Source organism: Periplaneta americana, chromosome 13 (genome assembly GCF_040183065.1).
Source record: "Periplaneta americana isolate PAMFEO1 chromosome 13, P.americana_PAMFEO1_priV1, whole genome shotgun sequence".
Classification (NCBI taxonomy): domain Eukaryota; kingdom Metazoa; phylum Arthropoda; class Insecta; order Blattodea; family Blattidae; genus Periplaneta; species Periplaneta americana.
The window spans coordinates 5351176-5374399 of NC_091129.1; the positions used below are offsets into that span (position 1 = coordinate 5351176).

At 35.1% G+C, this 23224-nt stretch overlaps 1 protein-coding gene across 2 annotated transcripts in view; it reads left to right on the forward strand.

Moving 5' to 3' along the window:
* The window catches only part of LOC138711699 (alpha-tocopherol transfer protein-like), a 190140-nt gene that overhangs the window by 138130 nt on the left and 28786 nt on the right, over positions 1-23224 (forward strand). The window contains exons 1-2 of one of the 2 annotated variants that reach the window (XM_069842843.1): positions 22565-22719; positions 22998-23166. The exons of the other annotated variant lie outside the window; for it this stretch is intronic. Of the exons in view, the coding sequence (XP_069698944.1) occupies positions 22575-22719; positions 22998-23166 (314 nt within the window). The 5' untranslated portion in view covers positions 22565-22574. Of the gene's footprint in view, positions 1-22564; positions 22720-22997; positions 23167-23224 lie in introns of those variants that run through there. 2 annotated transcript variants of the gene reach the window in all.

Here is a 23224-nt window from a genome sequence, read left to right on the forward strand (position 1 = left end):
CATTGTTTTCCATCCTTACTACATATCTTTCAACTGTAATTAACTCGGAATCACGAAAATGTTTTATGCACACAATGGATCTGTCATTTGGTTTACAATTGTCACGTGGAATAGCACGAATTCATTCTTGTCTAAGTGTAATTTGTTTAGGAAATTTAAATGATCTAACATAGCCCTCCGTTTTAATTGACGAGGCATAATTGCTTTTATACCCGGGTACCACACAGGAACTAGGCATTTTCACATACGACACAAATATAATCTCCTACTTAGAACCGCTAATTTAACATTCTAATGACAAGCATCACAGATAACTTCCTTGCAATAAATGGCGCGAGTGACCGACTGTAGATCGTCGCTCCGACGTTGCCAATTTTCGCACGCCGCAGCCTTTACTAGAGATAGCCTTGGTAATACCACAATCTACAATATACAGTCACGAAGCTTGGGATGATTTTTTACAAATCTCGCGATAGTTGCTAGCCGCTTGGAGCGCTGTGTAAGGCATACAATGTAACTCAACCCGATCAAGAAAAGCGGCGTTTCAACCATATAAATTATCCATGTTGAATCTTTCGTACACTACTTTTAACACTTGAATATACAGTAGCGTGCAAATTAATCCGAACAACGTAATTACTTATGCAAAAACAATCAAACCGGATTAAAAAAGGATCTAAGACATACCTCATTAATCTATGTGACCTCCCTTGTTTCTAATAACAGCTCTGAGACGATTTGGCATGGATTCCACTAATTTTCCACAAATATTCTTCATTTCTTCATCGCGAAACCATACACCAATGAGGGCAGAAATCATCTTCTCCTTTGTAGAACAACCCATTTTTTGCATTCTTCTTTTGCAAATTGACCACAAGTTCTCAATGGGGTTGATGTCGGGTGAGTAGCCAGACCAGGGGAGTACCTGAATATTCTTCTTGTTGAAGAATTCTGTAGTTTTTCGAGAAGTATTACATGGTACCAGGACTCGTTGGAACACACCTCTGCCATCCGGAAATGATTTTTGCAGCTGGGGTACGATTCTGGTTTCCAATAAGTGAATATATTTATCAGAATTCATCATTCCCTTGATAGGTATTAATGCTCCAGGCCCTTCTTGTGTAAAAAAACCCCAAAACATTACTTTAGGTGGGTATTTGGGTGCTTGTTGGAGATGAGCTGCTGTTACTTTTTCGGATCCTTTCCGTACCTAAGAAACACGGTGGCCGCGGACCTCGAAATGAGACTCATAGGAAAAAAGTACATTCTTCCAGTCATTCACTGTCCAGTGTTGATGTAATTTTTCCCACTTTAAGCGTTTTTTTGCACATAACAGGGGTTAGTAGTTGCTTCTTAATAGGCTTACGAGGCCTTCGTCCAGCTTCCAAAAGCCTACGCCGCACTGTTGTGACGTGAATATTCGCCCCAGTGGTAGCCATTAACTCGCGGGTTAAGTCGACAGCAGTTAGTCTAGGATTTAATTTACTTTTCCTGACAATTAAACGATCATCTGCAGGTGAAGTCTTCCTTTTCCGGCCACAGTTTCCTTTTTTCTGGGGTGTGATGGATCCAATCTCCCTGTATCGTTTTATGATCGAATTAACAGTAGACAAACCGATGTGACATTCTGCAGCAATTTTCCTCTGTGTCATAGATGAATGCTCTGCTAATGTTATAATTTTAGACCATTTTCGTGGAGTTGTATCCATTTGTGAAGACGACAGAATGTACACAGGACTGCAGTATTAAGTCTTCAATACAATTGAGATGCTTATAAGTACAAAACGACAGGCAAAATGTCACATATTATAAAAAAATAATGACAGACCTTCAACAATGGAATTACACGTACTACAGATGTCAATTAAAGCGGTATGAGGAGCTGTGAGGCCAACAATGACAGAAAGTGTAAAAATATGTCATGTTCGGATTAATTTACACGCTACTGTAAATAATTCATTAAATGTACACACTCAGCACGAGTAAGATCGCCATTTAATCAATTATTCATATAAATTAGTTGGAATGCATAAACAGTAACATATGTTTCTCTAAAATGTAGTGTAATTTCATTAATAAAATTTAAAACAATGATTATGAGACACTTCAGACATATTTCACTTGCGAGTTAAGATGTAATATTATTTATGGTGTGAAAATTAAGTTTTTCTTATGTGTAATCCCTGCCTTTATTTGGATTAAATTTTGCGAAATTCTTATGCATTCATTTATGCACGATTCAATAATTTTCAATTGCACCGCACGGATATTTAGGTATGTTGAAATTATAGGTTATGTTTACTGTACCAGCTGCCCCTTTCTGTCTAAATTTAGTAATCTCCAATACCTTGCCATTCATATGAAAATTACAGGTTATGTTTACTATATTTAACTTATATTTCTAAATTCGCAATCATACATTATAATTAACCATAATGTCATGTGTGATACCCCGGACATTCAATTTGTCTGTATTTTAATACTACAATTGAGTACTAAATTATTGTATTTATCTACTACTTAAGAGACGAAATAACACAATTTGTACGTACACTAATTTCATAGGAGTGATATAGTAAATATTTTGTCTAAAATTGACGAAGGTATATGTGCTAAATTGAAATCAGAATATAAATACTTTTTTATTAAACCTCAAAATAGCTTCTATTCTAAACTTGAAATGTTGACGTGAACAAATTATGTTAAAATGTAAAATTCTCTTCACATTAAAATAACACAGTTTTGTAATTATTTCTGCAACATATTATGGAACAAGAAGTAAACGGAACTTATGGACACATTACACTATATAAAGCTTAGCAATGATAAGCAATAAAGTTATAATGTAATATTTCACTGAGCTCCATACTCTGAAATAGCAACCCGAACAAACGTTACGTCTAGATCGAAAGAGTACTGACTGTGCCGTATTTCGCATTTTTGTGAAAAGCTGTGTAAACTGTGAAATGTTCGTTATCGGTTGTAATAAATTTAAATGGCTAAAATACGATAATTTGAATGATAATAATAATAATAATAATAATAATAATAATAATAATAATAATAATAATAATATAGGACAAGTAGACGTTTTTAGCACTAGGAACTGTAAGGAAAATAGGTTAGTGTTATCCTTCTTCCGAAAGATCCAGGAAGGTGAGTTTATAGAATATAATATATATTTTATGAAAATAATATATAAACCTTAAGTATTTCATATTTCAATAGTGGAAGAAAGGTGTTAATTTTTTCAAAAGAACACGATATCGAAAGTACAATACATTTTATGGTCTGCTAGGGAAAGAGTCTGTGATGGGGCGATAGTAGCGATCCTGGTGGTAAGCAACTATCTATGGATGTATATTTCAACTGTCTAAGTTTGCATATTTAGTAAATATGAAGCTTGGTGACTGTATATACTAGACTGTGGTATTACCTTTAAGTCTATTAAGACCACTTAGATATCTGACACTAAACCAACAGTGTCCTTCATATTCCGGTTTTTATTATTACTAGACCTCGCTATCAATAAAATAAAACGGAAAGCATCTCGTTTGCAATATTAACATTGCACAACTGACCTACGCAGTTCCTGTGTCTCTTAACTCACAGTAACAGCCTGACCGTATTTCCTTAACAATAAGATTATAAATGGCTAACTTACGTGTTGAAGAAATGCAAAATGTCCCTAATAATGAAATTTCCGACAATTCGATTAGGTCTTCTTCTTTTTTTTTACACAAGACACTTGGGAATTAATATTACCCACACTGAAGGGCGAAGCGTGTGAGAAAAGTGAAAAATGTGCTAATAAATTCCAATTACGCAACATGAGGTTATTCCAGATAATATAGCAGGTCTAATTGAATTTCTGGACTTTAATCGCAATTATCAGACTTTTATCTTTTAACAACAGGGATATCTTATGCGAAGTTTTACCGCTTGATGGCAGGAGCGTTCTATGCGGCGCAACATATTGTAGGGCTATGTTATGCCATATGCTACACTTGATTAAGTTTTTCCGATTGTTGGTTTTCTGTGGGTGTCAAAATGATATTTACAATTACTCTGTGTAACCTAGAATTATTTAATATAATTCAATATTTTCTTACATCATAATTTAATTTAATTTACAATAGATAATAACGTAAACCTGTATAATATTGAGCGATTTCCCGAGACGGGTGGGGAAATCTGCAGTATGCAGAATATAGATACGAGTAAATTGAATGTTCATGAACCTAAACGAGAACTTTGAGAACGATATGCACGAATGAAAAAAATAGGAACTTTGTCGAAGGTGAATATTTCCCTATTAGTATGTAACAACCTACGCTAAAATCAGGATATGCAGCCACCAATGATCTTTTTTTTTTATGGGAAGGGATTATCGAGATTGAATTCCTTGTATTTTTTTCTGTAGATGCAGAAAGATCAAATCCAATTTTTAATAGGATGATATAATATGATAGCAGTAGTTATCAGGATTAGTCGTGCGTTTTGTAGGTTAAGAACATGCAGTTTTGAATAATATGTAGGATGATTTTGCAAAATTGAAGTTAAAACATGGTCTTAATAATTAGGGTACAGTACATTAAAAACATTATTAAGGAAATGGATTTCACTACGGACAGTCCTGGATAATAAACATCCCAGTTTATCGAGAGTTTACTGCAGGCGTAAACTTCGGAGACTCCTACAACTACTGCATATAATCTAAGCTAACATATCTTGCTGTCGAGGTTGCATATGTTTTTATTAATTTTTCTTTTTCCTCTTCCAAAATGAAACTGTAGTCAACAATTCCTTACTTGAAGTGGGCTAGTTACTTTTATTTAATAGCTAGCACCTTCGAAGCGCAATTTAAATACTTATATTTTTTAAGGTTTAAAGCATATATTCGTAATATTTCGGGACCTGATTGAAGAAAAAAAGCTTTCCCTGGTTTTTACATATAGGAACATAACAAAAATTTGCCAATTTTAGTACTTTTTAAGAGTATTTAATATACTAATACACTATGTATATCCTCAATGTTTATACATGGTACAGTCATTAAGTTCTAATACTGAGCGCATAGTGGCGTTATGGTGCACTATAGCGAATAGGTGGCGCCATGGTATGATACCTTGTCAGTTAGTCTCTCGACCCAACAAGAGACAGTTGAGTGCATGCACTGTAAGCAGAACTACGGTCTTTGTTGTGACGGTGATTTGAATGCGCACGTCGGAACCCGAGATGTCACAGTTTAAGCAACGGGCAAACATCAAGTTCTGCCAGAAATTAAGCAAAACTGCTGCCTAAACGTTTGAAATGATGCAGCAAGTTTGCGGTGAGGACGCAGTGAGTCTCAGTGTGGCACCGAAGTTTTATGCAAGGAAGAGACAGTTTGGAAGATGATGTGCGTACTGGTCGGCCATAAACAATTCGAACTGAACGCAAGATCCAAGAAGTTCAACGTTGGTGCGTGCTAACCGCTCCCAATCGGTAGACGATATCGCAGCAACAGTATGGGTCAGCCATGGTACTTGCTACAAAATTCTGTCTGATGACCTGAACATGTCTCGTGTTACCCAGCACAGTGTGCCACGAATCCTGTCGCAAGACCAACGTGATGATCGCATGACAATTTTTGGTGACCTCATTAGTAGTGCTGACGATGATCCGACGTTTCTCAACCGGATAATAACTGGAGAGAAACTTGGTGTTTCCTTTACGATCCGCAACTGAAACGACAATCCGCCACATGGAAAACGCCGTTATCACCACGACAGAAAAAACCACGACAAGACAGTTCAAAAGGCAAGGTGATGCTTGAACTGTTTTTTTATTCAAGTGGAATTGTTCACATGGAATTCATCCCAGAAGGTTCAACTGTGAACAAAACCCGCTACAAAGAGATCCTTGGCGGTTTACGAGATTCAATTCGCCGTAAGCGACCTGAGCTATGGCGTACAAAGAATTGGCTGTTGCTACATGACAACGCCCCTGCACATCGCTCTGTCCTTGTCCAAGAGGAACTTGCAAGACAACAGATGACAGTTCTTCCACACCCTCCGTATTCACTTGATCTCGCACCTTGCGATTTTTTTCTCTTTCCTCGCATGAAAGCAACTCTACGTGGGCGTAGATTTCATTCTTCCGAAGAGGTCATGACTGCCACAAGAGAAGCCATAAGGGACCTTCCTGCGAACATCTTTCAACGGTGCTTCCAGCAGCTAAACCAACGTTGGCAAACGTGCATAACGGCCAACGGAGACTATTTTGAGGGAGGATGTGGTTCTGTTTAAATGTACGCCGTGTTATGCGGCATCTTGTGATACATCCAGATTCTTGTGGGAGCCTACCCTCCAGGCGTCAAGTCTTAGAACTTAATGACTGTAAGCACGTATACCGAAAAACAAATGCACACGCAAAGCGCATCCCTCAAAGTACACGTACGCTATCTGTTGGTGCTAGTTCAGGATATCCCTAGTGGACTTAGCGCCAGACAGGCTTCCGTCATTTTCTGTACAAAATGATAATAAAGAAAAGCAGAGCTAGCAGACTCAGACTCACTTACCTGTTTCTTTAAATCACAGTTTTCAAATTCCAAACCTAGTATTTCCTGTGCAGTGATTAACTCGAACTAAGAAAATTCAAACTCATTCATTGTCAATTAATATTTTCTATTTCATATGTTTGCAAAAGGTAGTTATAGTACGTACATCATGCGCAATAATTTGCTTAAACAATAGTAATATGGGTTACAAGAGCGGTATGTTGAAGTTTTCATGCTCGAGGATAAGTTTGAAAAAGCGAAACGTAGTTGAGTTTTTTAATTTCCGAGAATTGAAAGAAAATATACCGCTCGTGTATCGTACATTATTTTGTGCGAAGATCGTTTATTACATATCTGAAAGAGGAATTTATAATTAGTTTAATGAAATCTCCATCTTAGTTTCTGTTCAATGACGGCAAATTTGCGAAACAAAAATATATCTATCTTCAACATTGTTGCTTTAAAATGATTTCTATGTTTACTATACACCAGCAGGCCGTGATATACGTCAGTCTCCCCCCCCCCAGTCTATGATGAGTCTGGATTCTTGTTGATTTTTTCACGTCTTCCTTAATGTTACTTGCATCACGAATGCAGTAACTTTAGTGGAGTTGTGGAATTTGCTTAATTTTTGCAAATATTTAAAAACAATAATTAACAGTGCAATTTAGGTGAAATTGCAGTGGTAAGTTTCCAATTTATAATTATTGCTACATTGAACGTCTCTAAAAATAATATGTTAAAAGCGTAAAGCAGTAAAATCAATATGACACTTAAGCGGTAAGAAGAGGGAAATTGTAATGTGTTAGGTTGCGGATACTGAATGTGGAATTTTAGACTTTCCGCGGATTGGTTTTGTGCGGAAACCAAGCAAATACGCACGATCTGGCACAAAAGAATTTAGACTCATTCCTTTTTTCCCCCTAACGTTTCTTTGTTCCATACGTTTGTAAAAGAGAATTATTAAACACTAAATCTATAAATATAAATTACAATAAAATATCGCTGTTTTCTTTTAATTTATGAAATAATCCTGTTCCAGTAATTTCTCTGTAAATACGACTAGGCTAATTCAGAATTGACTTTGCCTAAATTAGTCCGAATTATTGAGCTTATTCCATGTTGAGTACAAATTTCATATCATTACAACATAATGAAAAGTCTTGTATTTTCTAATTTACGCATAATACCTTCCGTTGTTTCTCTGTTACATTTTTATTACACCCCCCCCCAACTTAGATGCTCTAGAACTTCATACTACACACAGCAGTTGGGGTATTTTTTACCCCAACAATATATGTTATTAATAATTAGAATATTTCGTACCTATCTTTAAGAATGGGGACAAGACTAACTATAGTAACTTTCGAGGAATATCACTTTTGTTAACGTCGTACAAAATGTTGTCCAATATTCTTTTGAGAAGATTAACGTCATACGTAGATGAAATCATTGAGGATCATCAGTGTGGTTTTAGGCGTAATAGATCAGATATTGACCAAATATTTTGTATTCGACAGATAATGGAGACAAAATGGGAGTATAAGGGTACAGTGCATCAGTTATTCATAGATTTCAAAAAGGTATATGACTCGGATAAGAGAGAAGTTTTATATGATAGTCTTATTGAATTTGGTATTCCCAAGGAACTAGTTCGATTAATTAAAATGTGTCTCAGTGAAACGTACAGCAGAGTTGGTATAGGTCAGTTTCTGTCAGATGCGTTTCCAATTCATTGTGGGCTAAAGCAAGGAGATGCACTATCACCTTTACTTTTTAACTTTGCTCTAGAGTATGCCATTATTAAAGTTCAGGATAACAGAGGGGGTTTGGAATTGAACAGGTTACATCAGCTGCTTGTCTATGCGGATGACGTGAATATGTTAGGAGGAAATCCACAAACGATTACGGAAAACACGGGACTTTTACTTGTACCAAGTAAAGAGATAGGTTTGGAAGTAAATCCCGAAAAGAAAGTATATACGATTATGTCTCGTGACGGGAATATTGTACGAAAAGGAAATATAAAAATTGGAGATTTATCTTTTGAAGAGGTGGAGAAGTTCAAATATCTTGGAGCAACAGTAACAAATATAAATGATACTCGGTAGGAAATTAAACACAGAATAAATATGGGAAATGCGTGTTATTATTCGGTTGAGAAGCTTTTATCATCCAGTCTGCTGTCAAAAATTCTGAAAATTACAATTTATAAAACAGTTATATTACCGGTTGTTCTTTATGGTTGTGAAACTTGGACTCTCACTTTGAGAGGTTAACATAGGTTAAGATTGTTTGAGAATAAGTTGCTTAGGAAAATATTTCGGGGCTAAGAGGGATGAAGTTACAGGAGAATGGAGAAAGTTACACAACACAGAACTGCACACATTGTATTCTTCAAATGACATAATTAGGAACATAAATCGACACGTTTGACATGGGCAGGGCATGTAACACGTAAAGGCGAATCCAGAAATACATATAGAGTGTTAGTTGGAAAACCGGAGGGAAAAATACCTTTGGGGATGCTGAGACGTAGATGGGAAGATAATATTAAAATGGATTTGAGGGAGGTGGGATATGATGATGGAGAGTGGATTAATCTTGCTCAGGATATGGACCAATTGCGGGCTTACGTGAAGGCGGCAATGAACCTCCGGGTTCCTTAAAAGACAGTAAGTAAGTTAAGCAAGTAATAATTCGGATGTCATCGTATTTCTTATTACGGGTTAGAATATTACTAGATATTTAAAACGTAAGCAAACTTTGCTGTATTTTTACAAGGTAATACAGCACGATACCTTTCTAATAGTGAAAAAGGAATATTCTATTAATAACAAAATAACTCAGCAAGTAAAGAAGATTTACTTATATAAATAATTGTAAGTAATTTCATATACATTTCGAAGTGTTGATGTAGTTGCCTCAGCAAATGTTCATTATAATGACAACATTAGTACCTAATGCACCACTACTAAATTCGGGAGGGTTCACTCATCGGCAGCCACAGCACTGATTACAAGAGGAGAAAAAGTTGCTTAAATTGAAAATCTTAAGTCAAATTCACAAAAAAGAAGTAAAGACGGCAGGAAGGAAATTAAAAGGACAATGCAAAGATACACTGGTCACTCTTAACGTTGCCAAGAGGAGGAAAGTAATCCCTGAGAGTTCGGTCAAGGTTTCGTGTGATGTCGAATGTCGACTGAAGTGCTATGAGTGATACACAATATAGGATGGGGAATTATTGTTTAATAATTTCTAGGATGTCCTTAAAAGTGGGCCAATATTTTGTGTGCCTAATCAGTGGATACAAGTAATAATAATAATAATAATAATAATAATAATAATAATAATAATAATAATAATAATAATAATAATAATAATGATAATAAAAATAATAATAATAATAATAGTAATAATAATAATAATAATAATTTCTTTATTTATTTAATCTGGCAGAGATAAGGCCAGTAGGCCTTCTCTTCCGCCCAGCCAGACTCTAGTTCTAATTGAATACAATTGCTTACATAGTTATTACATCTAGACTATAAAACAACATGAAAGTTATGAAAGTTGGATAAGTAATGTTAATGTGACAATAGTAAACATTGGTAAGAAGTAGTTATAAAAATAAAAATAATAATAATAATAATAATAATAATAATAATAATAATAATAATAATAATAATAATAATAACAATGAGATAATTTTGATTTTTATCTGGTGATATATATAACCATTAAACATTGATAAAACTGAAACAGCTATTATTGTTAACAAGAATTGTTAGAAAAATATCTCGTTAGTCTATTCTTAAATTGGTTTGATGTCTGACAGTCCCTGACATTACTCGGTAGGGAATTCCAAAGTCGAGGAACAGCCACAGTGAAAGAAGATGTATATGAGGATGTTCAGTGGGAGGGAATGGATAATATTGAGGAGTGTTGTGATCGTGTGTCTAGGTTATGATGGGTGGATAAATTTTGAAAACGAGATGCAAGTCAGACAGAAGTGGAGAAATGCAATATGTGAAAGAGAAGGGAAAGACAGTGGATTTTCCTACGATCTTCTAGACGCAGCCAGGACAACATTTCGAGGGATGGTGTTACGTGATCAGCCCGGCGAATATTGCAGACGAAACGGACGCACATATTATGAACGCGTTGTGGTCTCTGCGTCTAAGTAACGCTTAGGTGAAACTCTTAGTAGTGAAACTTCTTAAGAAGACACTAAAATCTTACAAAAGCTTTCGATACGGTCAATCACAGTATACTTTTGAATAAAATGGATAGATTAGGAATTAATGGAATTGCTTTAAAATTATTTAAATCTTACTTAAGTAACAGAACTCAAGCAACTAAAATAAATGATCACCTTAGTAAATCACGTAACATTGATATAGGTGTACCTCAGGGGACGATTTTAGGTCCTGTTTTGTTTTTAATATATATCAACGATTTACTTAAAATTGACATTGAGAAATATTCTGGTACTCTGTATTCTTATGCTGATGATACTGTGGTTATATTTAGCGGTTCGAGTTGGAATGAAACTTCTCAAAATTCTAACAGTGGTATTAATATTATTAAAGAATGGCTGGATGCTCACTTACTTTCTTCGAACGTTTCTAAAACAAAATTAATACCATTTTCATTAACATCACATGGCCTTGAGCAACTAGAAATAAATAATAATATAAGTATAACTATACATGATTGTAACCTACCTACTTGCTCATGTAACGCTTTGAGTATATCCTCAGAAGTTAAATATTTAGGCATTATTATTGACCAACATTTAAAATGGGACAAGCATATCTCCTTTCTGTGTAACAGATTGCGTAAAACAATCCACAAATTTTCCATTCTACGCTCTTATTTACCTGTTTATGTTCTGCGTACTGTGTACTTAGCTCTGTTTCAATCAATAATTCAGTATGGTATTTTAGGTTGGGGAGGAATGGCAAAATCGACTATCCGTCCTTTAAATCTGCTCCAAAAAAGAATTATCAAAATTTGTCTATATAAACCTTTTGATTACCCAACAAAATTAATTTTTCAGGAATTTGGCGTATCAAATCTAGAACAAATTTATAAACAAAAATTGCTGATTTACTTCCATAAAAACCACAATAAATTTAAATATGATCCTCATGAATACCAGACGAGACAAAACTACAGTTTCTTTCTAAATACTCCCAAATGCCACACAACTGCTGGATTAAAACACAGCAGAAATTTTGGACCCAAAATATATAATACATTAATTAGAGCTTACCCTGAGCTAAGTACACTTAACACACATAGATTTAAGAAACAAATCAGATTAATTATTTAATTGTTTAAGCTAACTGAGTTAAAATTGTTACTCTAATATTCTCTGTATTTTCTATTTGTATATAGACCCTGTTATTACATGCTGTATGTATTTTACCATTTATTAATGTGATTGTGCTCAATGAACTCTCGTAATTTTGTGATATATTTTGTATAACTGATCTGAACTGCGCCCGAGCACGAGCTTCTGCTCTTTCGGGCTGCAATGCCTAATGCAGCTCAAGTGTAAAGTATTAATAAATATTATTATTATTATATTATTATTATTACAGAGTAGAAAGATTATTTAAAATATCTTTCATCTGAAAATGTAATCAGAAGAAGACTGTGGTAAAAACATTGCAGTAAATTCAGGAGGGAAGATGAAATGTGTTGAAATAATGATGTTGATATTGAATAAAGACTACCCTGGATGTTTTGCTTCACAACAGAGTATGATGATGATGATGATGATGATGACAGCTACAAGAAAGGCCGTATCTACTATCGTCAAAAGAATACAGACCTGGTAGAGTTTATGTTTGAAATCTGAAACCTTCTTAAGGCTCATTCACAATGAAAATTAAACATAACGTAAGCGTTAACTTAACGATACAGTAAAATCAAGAAGTCATACCATCATTCACGATGGCAACATAAACATAACAGCAAACATACTTGGTAACCATGGAAACATAACAACGACGCCATTTCCTCATATTCTGTCGTATACTTCAGCGCTCCACGATTGTGTTCTGTTTGCAAATCACGTAAGCATAAGCATGAAAGTTTGGAGTTTGCAAACTTTCATATTAACGTCTTACGGTATTGTTTATGTCGATTCTTATGTGAATCGTTGTGAATGATCCCATTTGGTAGCCTGGGCGCAAACTTCTGTGTTTATGTTACGGTTATGTTTAATTTTTATCATTGTGAATGCGGCTTTATTGTTAGTATCATTATCAATAGTAATCTCACTAGAGAAAATCAAAACTCTAGTGGCATTTAATTGACTATTGCACGATTAGAAGAAAGTATATAAAGATTAGAAGTAACGAAGTACTCCATTACAATAAAATATTAATTGGCTTGCGAAAATACAACTGTCTTCAAATGTATTATTGTACCATCTCAACATTACAAATAATACGCTAGATGCATGCTAGATGGCAGTAGTATGTTATGATTAGCTGTTTCCTTGATATCAGTTGTGCCAACTATGGAATCTTATTGAATTCTGTTGACGGTTACTAGTCAAGAAGGCTTTGTTGATTCAGTTTCATTTTTATTAATATAGTTGCATTCCACTTCAATTATCCGTATCCCAGTAATCAACGTCACTCGATAGATGATTTTCAATAAAACTCAGTATTAAACAATCTCTGATACGTGACTATCCATAATATCATATAGCAGAAGCTATAACATAACCTAACTAATATATACAAGTGTTAGAAAAGTTTTAATTATAGTTCATGAAATAAACAAGAAAAGTTTTTAATTAACGATTATGACATATAAAAATAAACATGAATAATTTTAAAAGGAATAATTATTGAAAGTACAATCTTCAAATTTTGAATGTTTTAGTGGTTAGTGTTAGTGTTTTCTGTTAGACATGTGCATAAAAGAAGTGGAACTCGTTGATGTACATAGTTTATTTCTCAATCTATTCAGGATTTCCGAATGGTGCTCTTCATTTATTTGTAAATAGGATTTCAGGGAAGATGCATAGCTATGACCAGTGATTTTATTAATTCTTGTTCTTGAATGTCAATGTGAGTCATATTTGAAACTGCTGTGGATAGACTGTAGTGGTTTGTATTTTTTTTTTTTTTTTTGACGTCCAGACCAGCGCAGTTTGAAATGTTGGCAAACAAATGCTAGGGACGCGATAAAATTAAACAAATGCTAGGGACGCGATAAACAGCCATGATTGGTTGAAATAAGTCCTTTCGTACGTTTTATTGGTCAAAAGTAGTATGACGTAGTAAAATTGTAATAGTCGCTATAAACATTTTTCACTAACAAATAATGCACACAGAACTGGTAGTAATTTGGAGTAGGATGCTTTGCTTTTGCTTCATAATAAGCCTGTTGGAATTTTTTATATAAACACCTTGAGTGTATGTAATTTTGTCAAAAAAAAGTGCTTTGTTATGATTAATTTATTTAATTTATGATCACGCGTTTGTATTAATAAAGTCTTGAATTTGTATAATTTATCATTTTACAGTCTTTGTATGTTAGTAACATTGGATATTTTTTTCAATAAACTCAACAACAAAGCAGTAATATAAAGATAATAATTCACTGGAACCAGTACAAGTATAGAAGCGTCATATTTCCAAGAATTTTTAAGTAATTATTGTTTATCGTTCCAGTAGAAAACTGTCATTATGTCCAAAAAATGCAATTTTTAGTACGTTTAAAACATTATTTGATATAAAAGTCTTATAAATATCATGAAGAAATACGTCATATTCTTTTACATGGAAAAATAAGTTCTTGTGAAATCGCATTCTCTGCATTCATAAGCAGTTTTTAAACGTTTAATCCGCTCTCCTGAAAAGCTGACATTTTTTATTTGACACTTCTCTTCGGGGACTGCGATATACGCCCACTATCGTGTTTGATATCTATATATATAATTTGAACTGGTAATGGAAATTACGGGAAAACGGCTGAACAGATTTTAATGAATGACCCCTCATTTTCATGCCTGGCATCCAAAGTTTTTCGGAAAAATAGTAGTTTTCAGTGAAATGTCAATTTTCCTACATAATTTTCCAATTTTCCAAAATCTATCTGTTGTCAGTTTTGAGAAATAATTTTATTGAATCACGGCCGACTTGATTGAATTTCAGAACAAAAAACACACTACAATAAACAATAGGCTATTACACGAAGGCCATGACCTGCAGGATTGCCGACATATTTAGAGCTCAATTCAATTTGTTATTAAAAACTGATTCTGCAGTGTATAATTTTCTGAGTACAGCTGTGTATTGGATATTCAAATCTACGAAACATGAGGTGGTTTGATGACATTATTACACTTAGAAATTAAATATTATAATAGGTAATATCATAATGCGTCTATATTTCATTAATTGTACATAATATTGATGCTATATTATTGATATGAAAGTGAAACGTTTTGAGGTTATGTAAGTAATTGTTGAGAATATCTTAATTTAGATCTTCATTTCTATAATATACTGATTGGCTGCTATGTATAACTACAAAACTTAAGTAAAATAATAATATTGTTATTAAAAATCAAATATTTTTATACTTATTAACCCAGTGGGGTTGGGTCTTTTTCATATACTTAATGGAGGTGTAGTGTAGATATTGATATGTGTCATTTTCTTCAGTATTGGGTCGAGAGAGCGCAAAAATTACAGTTCCTAAAGAAAGATAAAAAGGTATTACTTATTGATAAATTAAGAGGCCTAGAAAATTTTGTAGTCTCCAGATCATTTCAGCAAGATCTGTTAGTAGGATAAAATAACTTTACGCTCTACATTTCAAGTTTTACATGCAGCAGCTGTACGAAAGCTTAACAAACCTGACATTTTTTTAACTTTTTCCTACAATCCACAATGACCTGAAATAGCTACTGCTATCGTCCTGACATTGATACTTGCGTTTTCGCGTTGAAACTCAAAAACTGAAGTTGAATAGGTTCAAGAAAAAGTATTTAGTCTAAAAAAATCCATTCAGAGGGAGTATGTTTCATTATTATGGGAGCAAATAACTAAAAAAGACAAGTATTCTTCATTGAAAATAAATCTGAAAAATATTTATTTGAACGTCTAACGAACTTAATTTGCAGCAGCATTTGCTGCACAAGACACTAGTTGCGTTATATTTTCCTGTAAGATGTTTTGCAATAATTTAAATTTTCCATATAAATATATATGGATGTTTTATTTTATTATTTTCATTAGATATGATCTTAGGATCTAATAATTTATTCAAATAACAATCGATAAAAATAAGCATATGTTCATTTATGAGAAATATTGTAAAAACCTGTTCCACCGATTTCATTGTATGCCGTAACACATTCTACAAGGCAACTAGTCAGTGAGCGCTGGAAACCACGGAGTTACGGACGCCTGCAAATCTGTGAGTTAAGCCGGAACTACATAAATACGAATTTATAATTATCACATGACGCCATACAGGACCTTCACTGATACTTCAACACACAAAGACAGCTGCTTTCTGTTCTTCTTCATGAGTATAACCTAATTTCAGAATGTATTGCTATTTGAAGAGTCCATTGCAAGAATGATGGATGTCTTTTGGAATACATTTTGCAGGAGAAGCAATTCAAAGTTTGAAATGCCTAGCGCTCAGAGCTTAACTGTGATTTTCCGATCATCACTGGACAATGACTATCAGTGTTAATGCCATATAACTCTCTTTGCACATTCTACATGTCTTAAGCTATGCATTGACAATCTTGGTTCATATTCGACAAGAAAGTGACATCCATCATTCTTGCAGTGGACTCTTCGTATAGTAGTAGTTAATTTCTTTAGTACTGTAATACTTGATCAGAAAATCTAGTCCGATTAATTAAATTGTGCCTCAGTGAAACTTACAGCAGAGTCCGTATAGGTCAGTTTCTGTCAGATGCTTTTCCAATTCACTGCGGGCTAAAGCAGGGAGATGCACTATCACCTTTACTTTTTAACTTCGCTCTAGATTATGCCATTAGGAAAGTCCAGGATAACAGAGAGGATTTGGAATTGAACGGGTTACATCAGCTGCTTGTCTATGCGGATGACGTGAATATGTTAGGAGAAAATCCACAAACTATTAGGGAAAACACGGGAATTTTACTGGAAGCAAGTAAAGCCATAGGTTTGGAAGTAAATTCCGAAAACACAAAGTATATGATTATGTCTCGTGACTACAACATAATACGAAATGGAAGTATAAAAATTGGAAATTTATCCTTTGCAGAGGTTGAAAATATTTAATATCAATATCTGGCAGGAATAGGATAGGTAAGACTCTCCAGTTGAGATTTCATAGAGCACCCGACTTTTTTTTTATCGCACACTTGACACATTACTATTTTTCCATCTATAGTGAAAGCTTCGTCAATCGCAATCCATGATTTTATTTTTGTCGTTAGGGTTGAAGATACAGGGGCCATTTTAGTTAGATAAAAGCAGTAGATAAACTCATTTCCATTTTATACTGTAAGTACTAAAACTAGAGAACTGAGTTAAATGAATGACACAACAGTACTGCAAGCACTGTTTCGCTGTACTGGATTAGGAGAAAATAAGAGGAGATGTGGGACATATGCATTTTAGCTGCTCCCTGTAAGAAACAAAGTACCTATTAAAATCTCAAACTATATGAAGAGTCCACTGCAAGAATGATGGATGTCACTTTTTTGTCGAAAATGAACCAAGACTGTCAATGCATAGCTTAAGACATATAGAATGTACATAGAGAGTTATATGGCATTAACACTGATAGTCATTGTCCAGTAATGATCGGAAAATCACAGTTAAGCTTTGAGCGCCAAGCATTTCAAACTTTCAATCTCTTCTCCTCCAAAATGTATTCCAAATTACATCCATCATTCTTGCAGTGGACTCTTCATATGTGATGTAAGAGCAGAGATCAGAAGTATAATAAGATATGATGATAATTAGCCTAAAAATGTCCCGTTAAGGGCAAAGGCCTCCTCCTATAGAGGGAGAGCTCTATTTGTCTCACGCGGTGAGCTACCCCGCGTAATAGTGGAATTGTTCACTTGCTTCACATTCTGCACAGTTTGGTATTGTTCGCTTGTTTCTGTCGCACTGGTTTTAGTCGCTGTTCACTTGTCTTCTTATGTTTTTCCAGTCTTCCCTATATCTTGCTCTGCTTGACCAATGGCTTCCTACTCGTTCACTGAAGAGGTCGGCCCATTTTCGTCTTGGTCTTCCGCGTGATCTGTTGCCAATGCGGGGATCCCATAGTGTGACTGTCTGCGTCCATCTTCCGTCTCTAAGGGCTATACTACACGAACGTTAAAAACGTTGCGTTGACAACGTTCTTTTATAGGAACTTAGTTTTTGGTAATATGATCGCTTGTATAATTGCATGACTATACTACACAAGCGTTAAAGATGCTGCGTTTGGTTGCGTTGCTTCGACGTTGAGAAGTTTCAACGCAGAGGTCTGCGTTGGCAACGCCATCTTTTGCAAACGTATTCATACTACTGTACATGTGCGTCACCAACGCAACTCAACAACAGACTGGATATTGTGAAGCAGAATGCAGTTTTTACTACCTACTTTTGGTGAGAATGAAACCATTTCGAATATACCTCCACCTAAATAAGAAGACATACCGGATGGTGTTATTTCTCAGGCTACTTTGGGTAATGTAAAAGGTACCCAAACAAAATCGGGACCATCTCTTCCCTCGACACGGACAGGAAGAAAAGAAAAATCTGAAAATATTCTAGTAACTGCAACAAGGAATATTACAAATATATTATCAGAGAGCGTGGCCATACAAAGACTAAACAGAGAATGACAAGGATGGAAACAAAGCTTTCCTATTATCATTTGTCAAAATCATGGACAATATACCTCCAGAGCTTGCAATTGAAGCCCGTTTCAAAGTTTCTCAAGTGTTCAGAAACCTGCTTGTCGAGCAATGGGCAACATCAAGAATGTCCCAATTGTCAGTTATGTCGCGTTGAGTGTTATTGCCGATGGTTCAAATGATTTTGAGTTCATTGTTTATTTCAGTCAGTACTGATTTCTGCAGCTTGTAATGTTCTTAATTTTCAACATATTGTGAATTTTATTAGTACCAACAATGTAATTTATTTGTCACAACAATAATTCCTTTCTACAATTCACCTTAAACGCTCTCGTCAACAATTGGATCTTCACTCAACACAGTATTCGTTATAGCACTCCACCGACGACAATGACAATTTACTTGGACTATTACGCACAACAATGAACTGTTAATCTTAACTAATATTTACAAAGCACTATTTACAGATCAGAACTACCAGTTCTCAGTTCACAGTTCTTCTATCTCAGTCACTCGAGTTCACAGTATCTCGAACCACAGACCTTCAGAGACAGTTCACTGTACTCGAACTCGGGTCCCTCCAACTGCGGTCCACTGCACTCGAACTCAGGTCCCTCCAACTGCGGTCCACTGCACTCGAACTCAGGCCTTCGGATGCTGATACAGTTGCGGACGCACACTCGAGTCGAACTCCGGTACACAAGACTGGCTTTCTCACTGACTGGCTGACTAATCAACTCAAAACTGGAAACTGCTGTCGTTTCTTCGCGTCCGTAATTTATAACCACAGCGACGTAGCCTCGAAGGTTCCACGCGTCTCTAGAGATGGCACTCCAGAAAAATCCCGAGCCCTCTCCTCTCTACCAACACTAGATGCGCGCGCACTCTCTCTCTCCACTCTCTCGCCGCGTTGGCCCTTTTCCCCTCTCCGCCGCGCGCCATCCCAAAGAGCGCCGCGCGATCTTATCTCTTGCGGGACGCTGGTCGTGAGTTCGAATCTCACGTCGCTGTCACAATATTATGCATAAAATAAGAATATAATCATTACAAATTAAGGCAAGTTTTATTAATTACCTTAATGTTACAACCAACTTTTCGACAGGATGAATTGATTTCCTCATTACAGTATCAGTTTTCCTAATTTTATGAAAAATTAAATTCAAAAGATCAAAAGTTTTTATTGACATTCTGCAACAGAGAAAAAGCTCGTCGGGATACTGTCGGTGATTTTCAAATGCAGTACAGTATAAAACTTTCCTGTCGAAAGTCTCTTAATGTTTGCGGTATGAATTCATCATCTCCTTTTTCTCTTTTTTTGAGACAGACTTACAAATTGAACACATAGCTGAGCTACATATGCAACTTGTATATCATCCATTGCAGTTCTGAAACCAAACACAGCGTCCCTAAAGCAACGTGTAGTTTATACATTTTTCATGCGTTACCAACGCCTGTCAACGCAACATTTTTAACGTTCGTGTAGTATAGCCCTAAGTCGTGCAACATGGCCTCCCCACTTCCATTTGGTGTAGTTGGCTTGCAGTGCTGGATCGTCAATTGCTGCCATCTTTTGTAGCACTTCGTTTGGAACTCTGTCCCTCAGTGATAAGCCTAGTACCCTTCTCGGCATCTTTCTTTGGCATATTTGGAGACTGTTTCGGAGTTTGGCAGTAAGAGACCACGTCTGGCACCCATATAACAGTACTGGAGTTACGCAGGTCTCCAATATTTCTACTCTGAGTTCCTTGCTGAGTGTTCCCTCCAGTACGATGAACTTGAGAGTCCAGAATGCCTTCCACGCGAGAGAAATCCTTACCTGCATTTATTACAGCATTTTGCCTTGTGTCTGTCAATTCTTTTGTAGTAGTTTTCGAAAACGAAACAACAAGTGTCTCAGAATTCAGGAGGTTAAGTTCTGCTATTTATTTCAAATCTTTCAGAATTACTTATTTATGCATCCTATTTATGTATGATATATCCGAGGTGTAAAATGTTGTATTATGGAATCTATATATATATATAATTTGAACTGGTAATGGAAATTACGGGAAAACGGCTGAACGGATTTTAATAAATGACCCCTCATTTTGAAGGTTGGAACCCAACGTTTTTAGGAAAAATAGTAGTTTTCAGTGATATGTCAATTTTTCAACATAATCTTCCTATTTTCTAAAATTCATCTGTCGTCACTATTAATTGAATTTCAGAATAAAACAAAACACACACTACAGTAAACAATATTATACGAAGGCCATGACCTGCAAGAATGCTGACATATTAGAGCTCAAATTAAATTGGTTAAAAACTTCAAGACTTAGGACTACTAAAAATAATTTACAGGACTGATCCAGTAGTGTGTAATTTTCTGAATACAGCTGTATATTGGATATTGAAAACTACAAAACTTGAGGTGGTTTGATGACATTACCATTAGAAATTAAATATTATTATAGTTAATGCCATGATGTGACTATTATTATTAATTATAGATATTAATGCTATATTGATGATATGAAAGTAAAAAGTTTTGGCGTTATATAAGTAAATGTAGAGAATATCTTAAATCAGATCTTCATTTCTATAATTTACCGAGTGACGGCTATATATAAATTACAAAACTTACGTAAGATAATAATATTGTTATTAAAATATTTTTATAGTTATTAGTCAAGTGGGGTTGGATCTTTTTCATATACTTAATGGCGGTGTGGTGTAGATATTTATATGCGTCATTCTCTTCAGTACTGGCTCGAGAGAGCGCAAAAATTATAGTTCCTAAGGAAAGACCAAAAGATATTACTTATTGATAAAATAAGAGGCCTAGAAGATTTTGTAGTCTCCCGATCATTTGAACAAGATCTCTTAGCAGGATAAAATGATTTTACCCTCTACATTTCAAGGTAGTTTACAAAACATGCAGCAGTTATACCAAGATGCTATGTCTATTGTTCGAAAGCATAGAAAACCTGAATTTTTTTTAACTTTCATCTACAATCCTCAATGACCTGAAATAGCTACTGCTTTACTCCCACATGAAAAACCGACTGATCGTCCTGCCATTGTTACTTGCGTTTTCGCGTTCAAACTAAAAAACTGAAGGTGTATAGGTTCATGAAAAAGTATTTGACATAAAAAACCATTCATAGGGAGTATGTTTCACTATTATGGAAGCAAATAACTTTCAAAATGTCTGGTATTTTTCATTGAAAATAAATCTGAAAAGTTTCTAATTGAACATCTAATGGATTTAGTTTGCAGCATTTCCTGCACAAGCCACTAGTAATATTATAATCATTACGTTACGCAAGGCTACGAATTCAGTATGAACCATCATTTCCTCTCATTAAAGCTACAACATTTTAAACACATGATTTACACATTTACTAAACAAACTAATTATTATTACTTATTTTTGTGCGAGATCGTGCGTATTTGCTAGGTTTCCACACAAAACCAATCCGCAGAAACTCCAAAATTCCACATTCAGAATTCCCAACCTAACACAAATAACAATTTCCCTCCTCTTACCGCTTAAGTCACATATTGATTTTACTGCTTTAGGCTTTTAACATATTATTTTTAGACACGTTCAATATAGTAATACTTATAAATTGGAAACTTACCACTGCAATTTCACCTAAATTGCACTGTTAATTATTGTTTTTAAATATTTGCAAAAATTAAGTAAACTCTACAACTCCACTAAAGTTACTGCATTCGTGATGCAAGTAACATTAAGAAGGCCGTGAAAAAATCAACAAGATTCCAGACTCATCATAGACTGGAGGGAAAAAAAAAAGACAGACGTATATCACGGTCTGCTGGAGTATAGTAAACACAGAAAACATTTTAAAGTAATAATGTTGAAGGTAGATATTTGCGTTTTACAAATTTGCCGTCATTGAACAGAAACCAAGATGGAGATTTCATTGCAACTAATTAGAAATTCCTCTTTCAGGTATGTAATAAACGATCTTCGCACAAAATAATGTACGATACACGAGCGGTATGTTTTCTTTCAATTCTCGGAAATTAAAAAAGCTCAACAACGTTTCGCTTTTTCGAACTTTTCCTCGAACATCAAAACTTCAACATACCGCTTTTATAACGCATATTACTATTATTTCCAGACTACAAATTATAATGGCGAAAGAATTCCGTGCCCCGGGTAAAGACCTGATACAAAAAATCTGGGAAGAATTTGGACTAAATGAACAAAGGGTGAAGGAATCAGTAGAAGCTTTGAAGAAGTGGCTATCCATGGAACCCCATCTGCCTGAAGAATCTGGTAGGTAACAAATATACACGTTAATCCATACATTTGTTCAGTGACGTAGTCTATTTCCTTTTGTTATTTCAGATGTGTTAGCGCGGGCATTTCTTGTCCATAAATGAGATGCAACAGTTACGTAGAATATCAGATTCGCATGCAGGCATACGCTTAAAAGATATTCTACGTTATTGTTGCACCTCCTTTGAAAGGTAGAAATTCCGCCGCTGAACACACCTGGGTTAAGTTTATGTCGTATTTAACACCTCTAATACCATGCCCTGTTTCTTTACCAGGCAGTTTACACGAGGCCCGATTAGAACGCTGGTTGATACGCTGCAAGAACAGCATGGAGAGAACCAAGCAGTCCATAGACTTGTACTACACACTCAAGTCTCTGTCTCCAGATCTGATGTGCGACTGGAATCCTAGAAGTAAATGGTTCCAGGACGCCGTTCAATTAAAGTAAATATGAAAAAAATTAGTTATATTTCTACATTTAATTGTTATGTTAATTATTTAT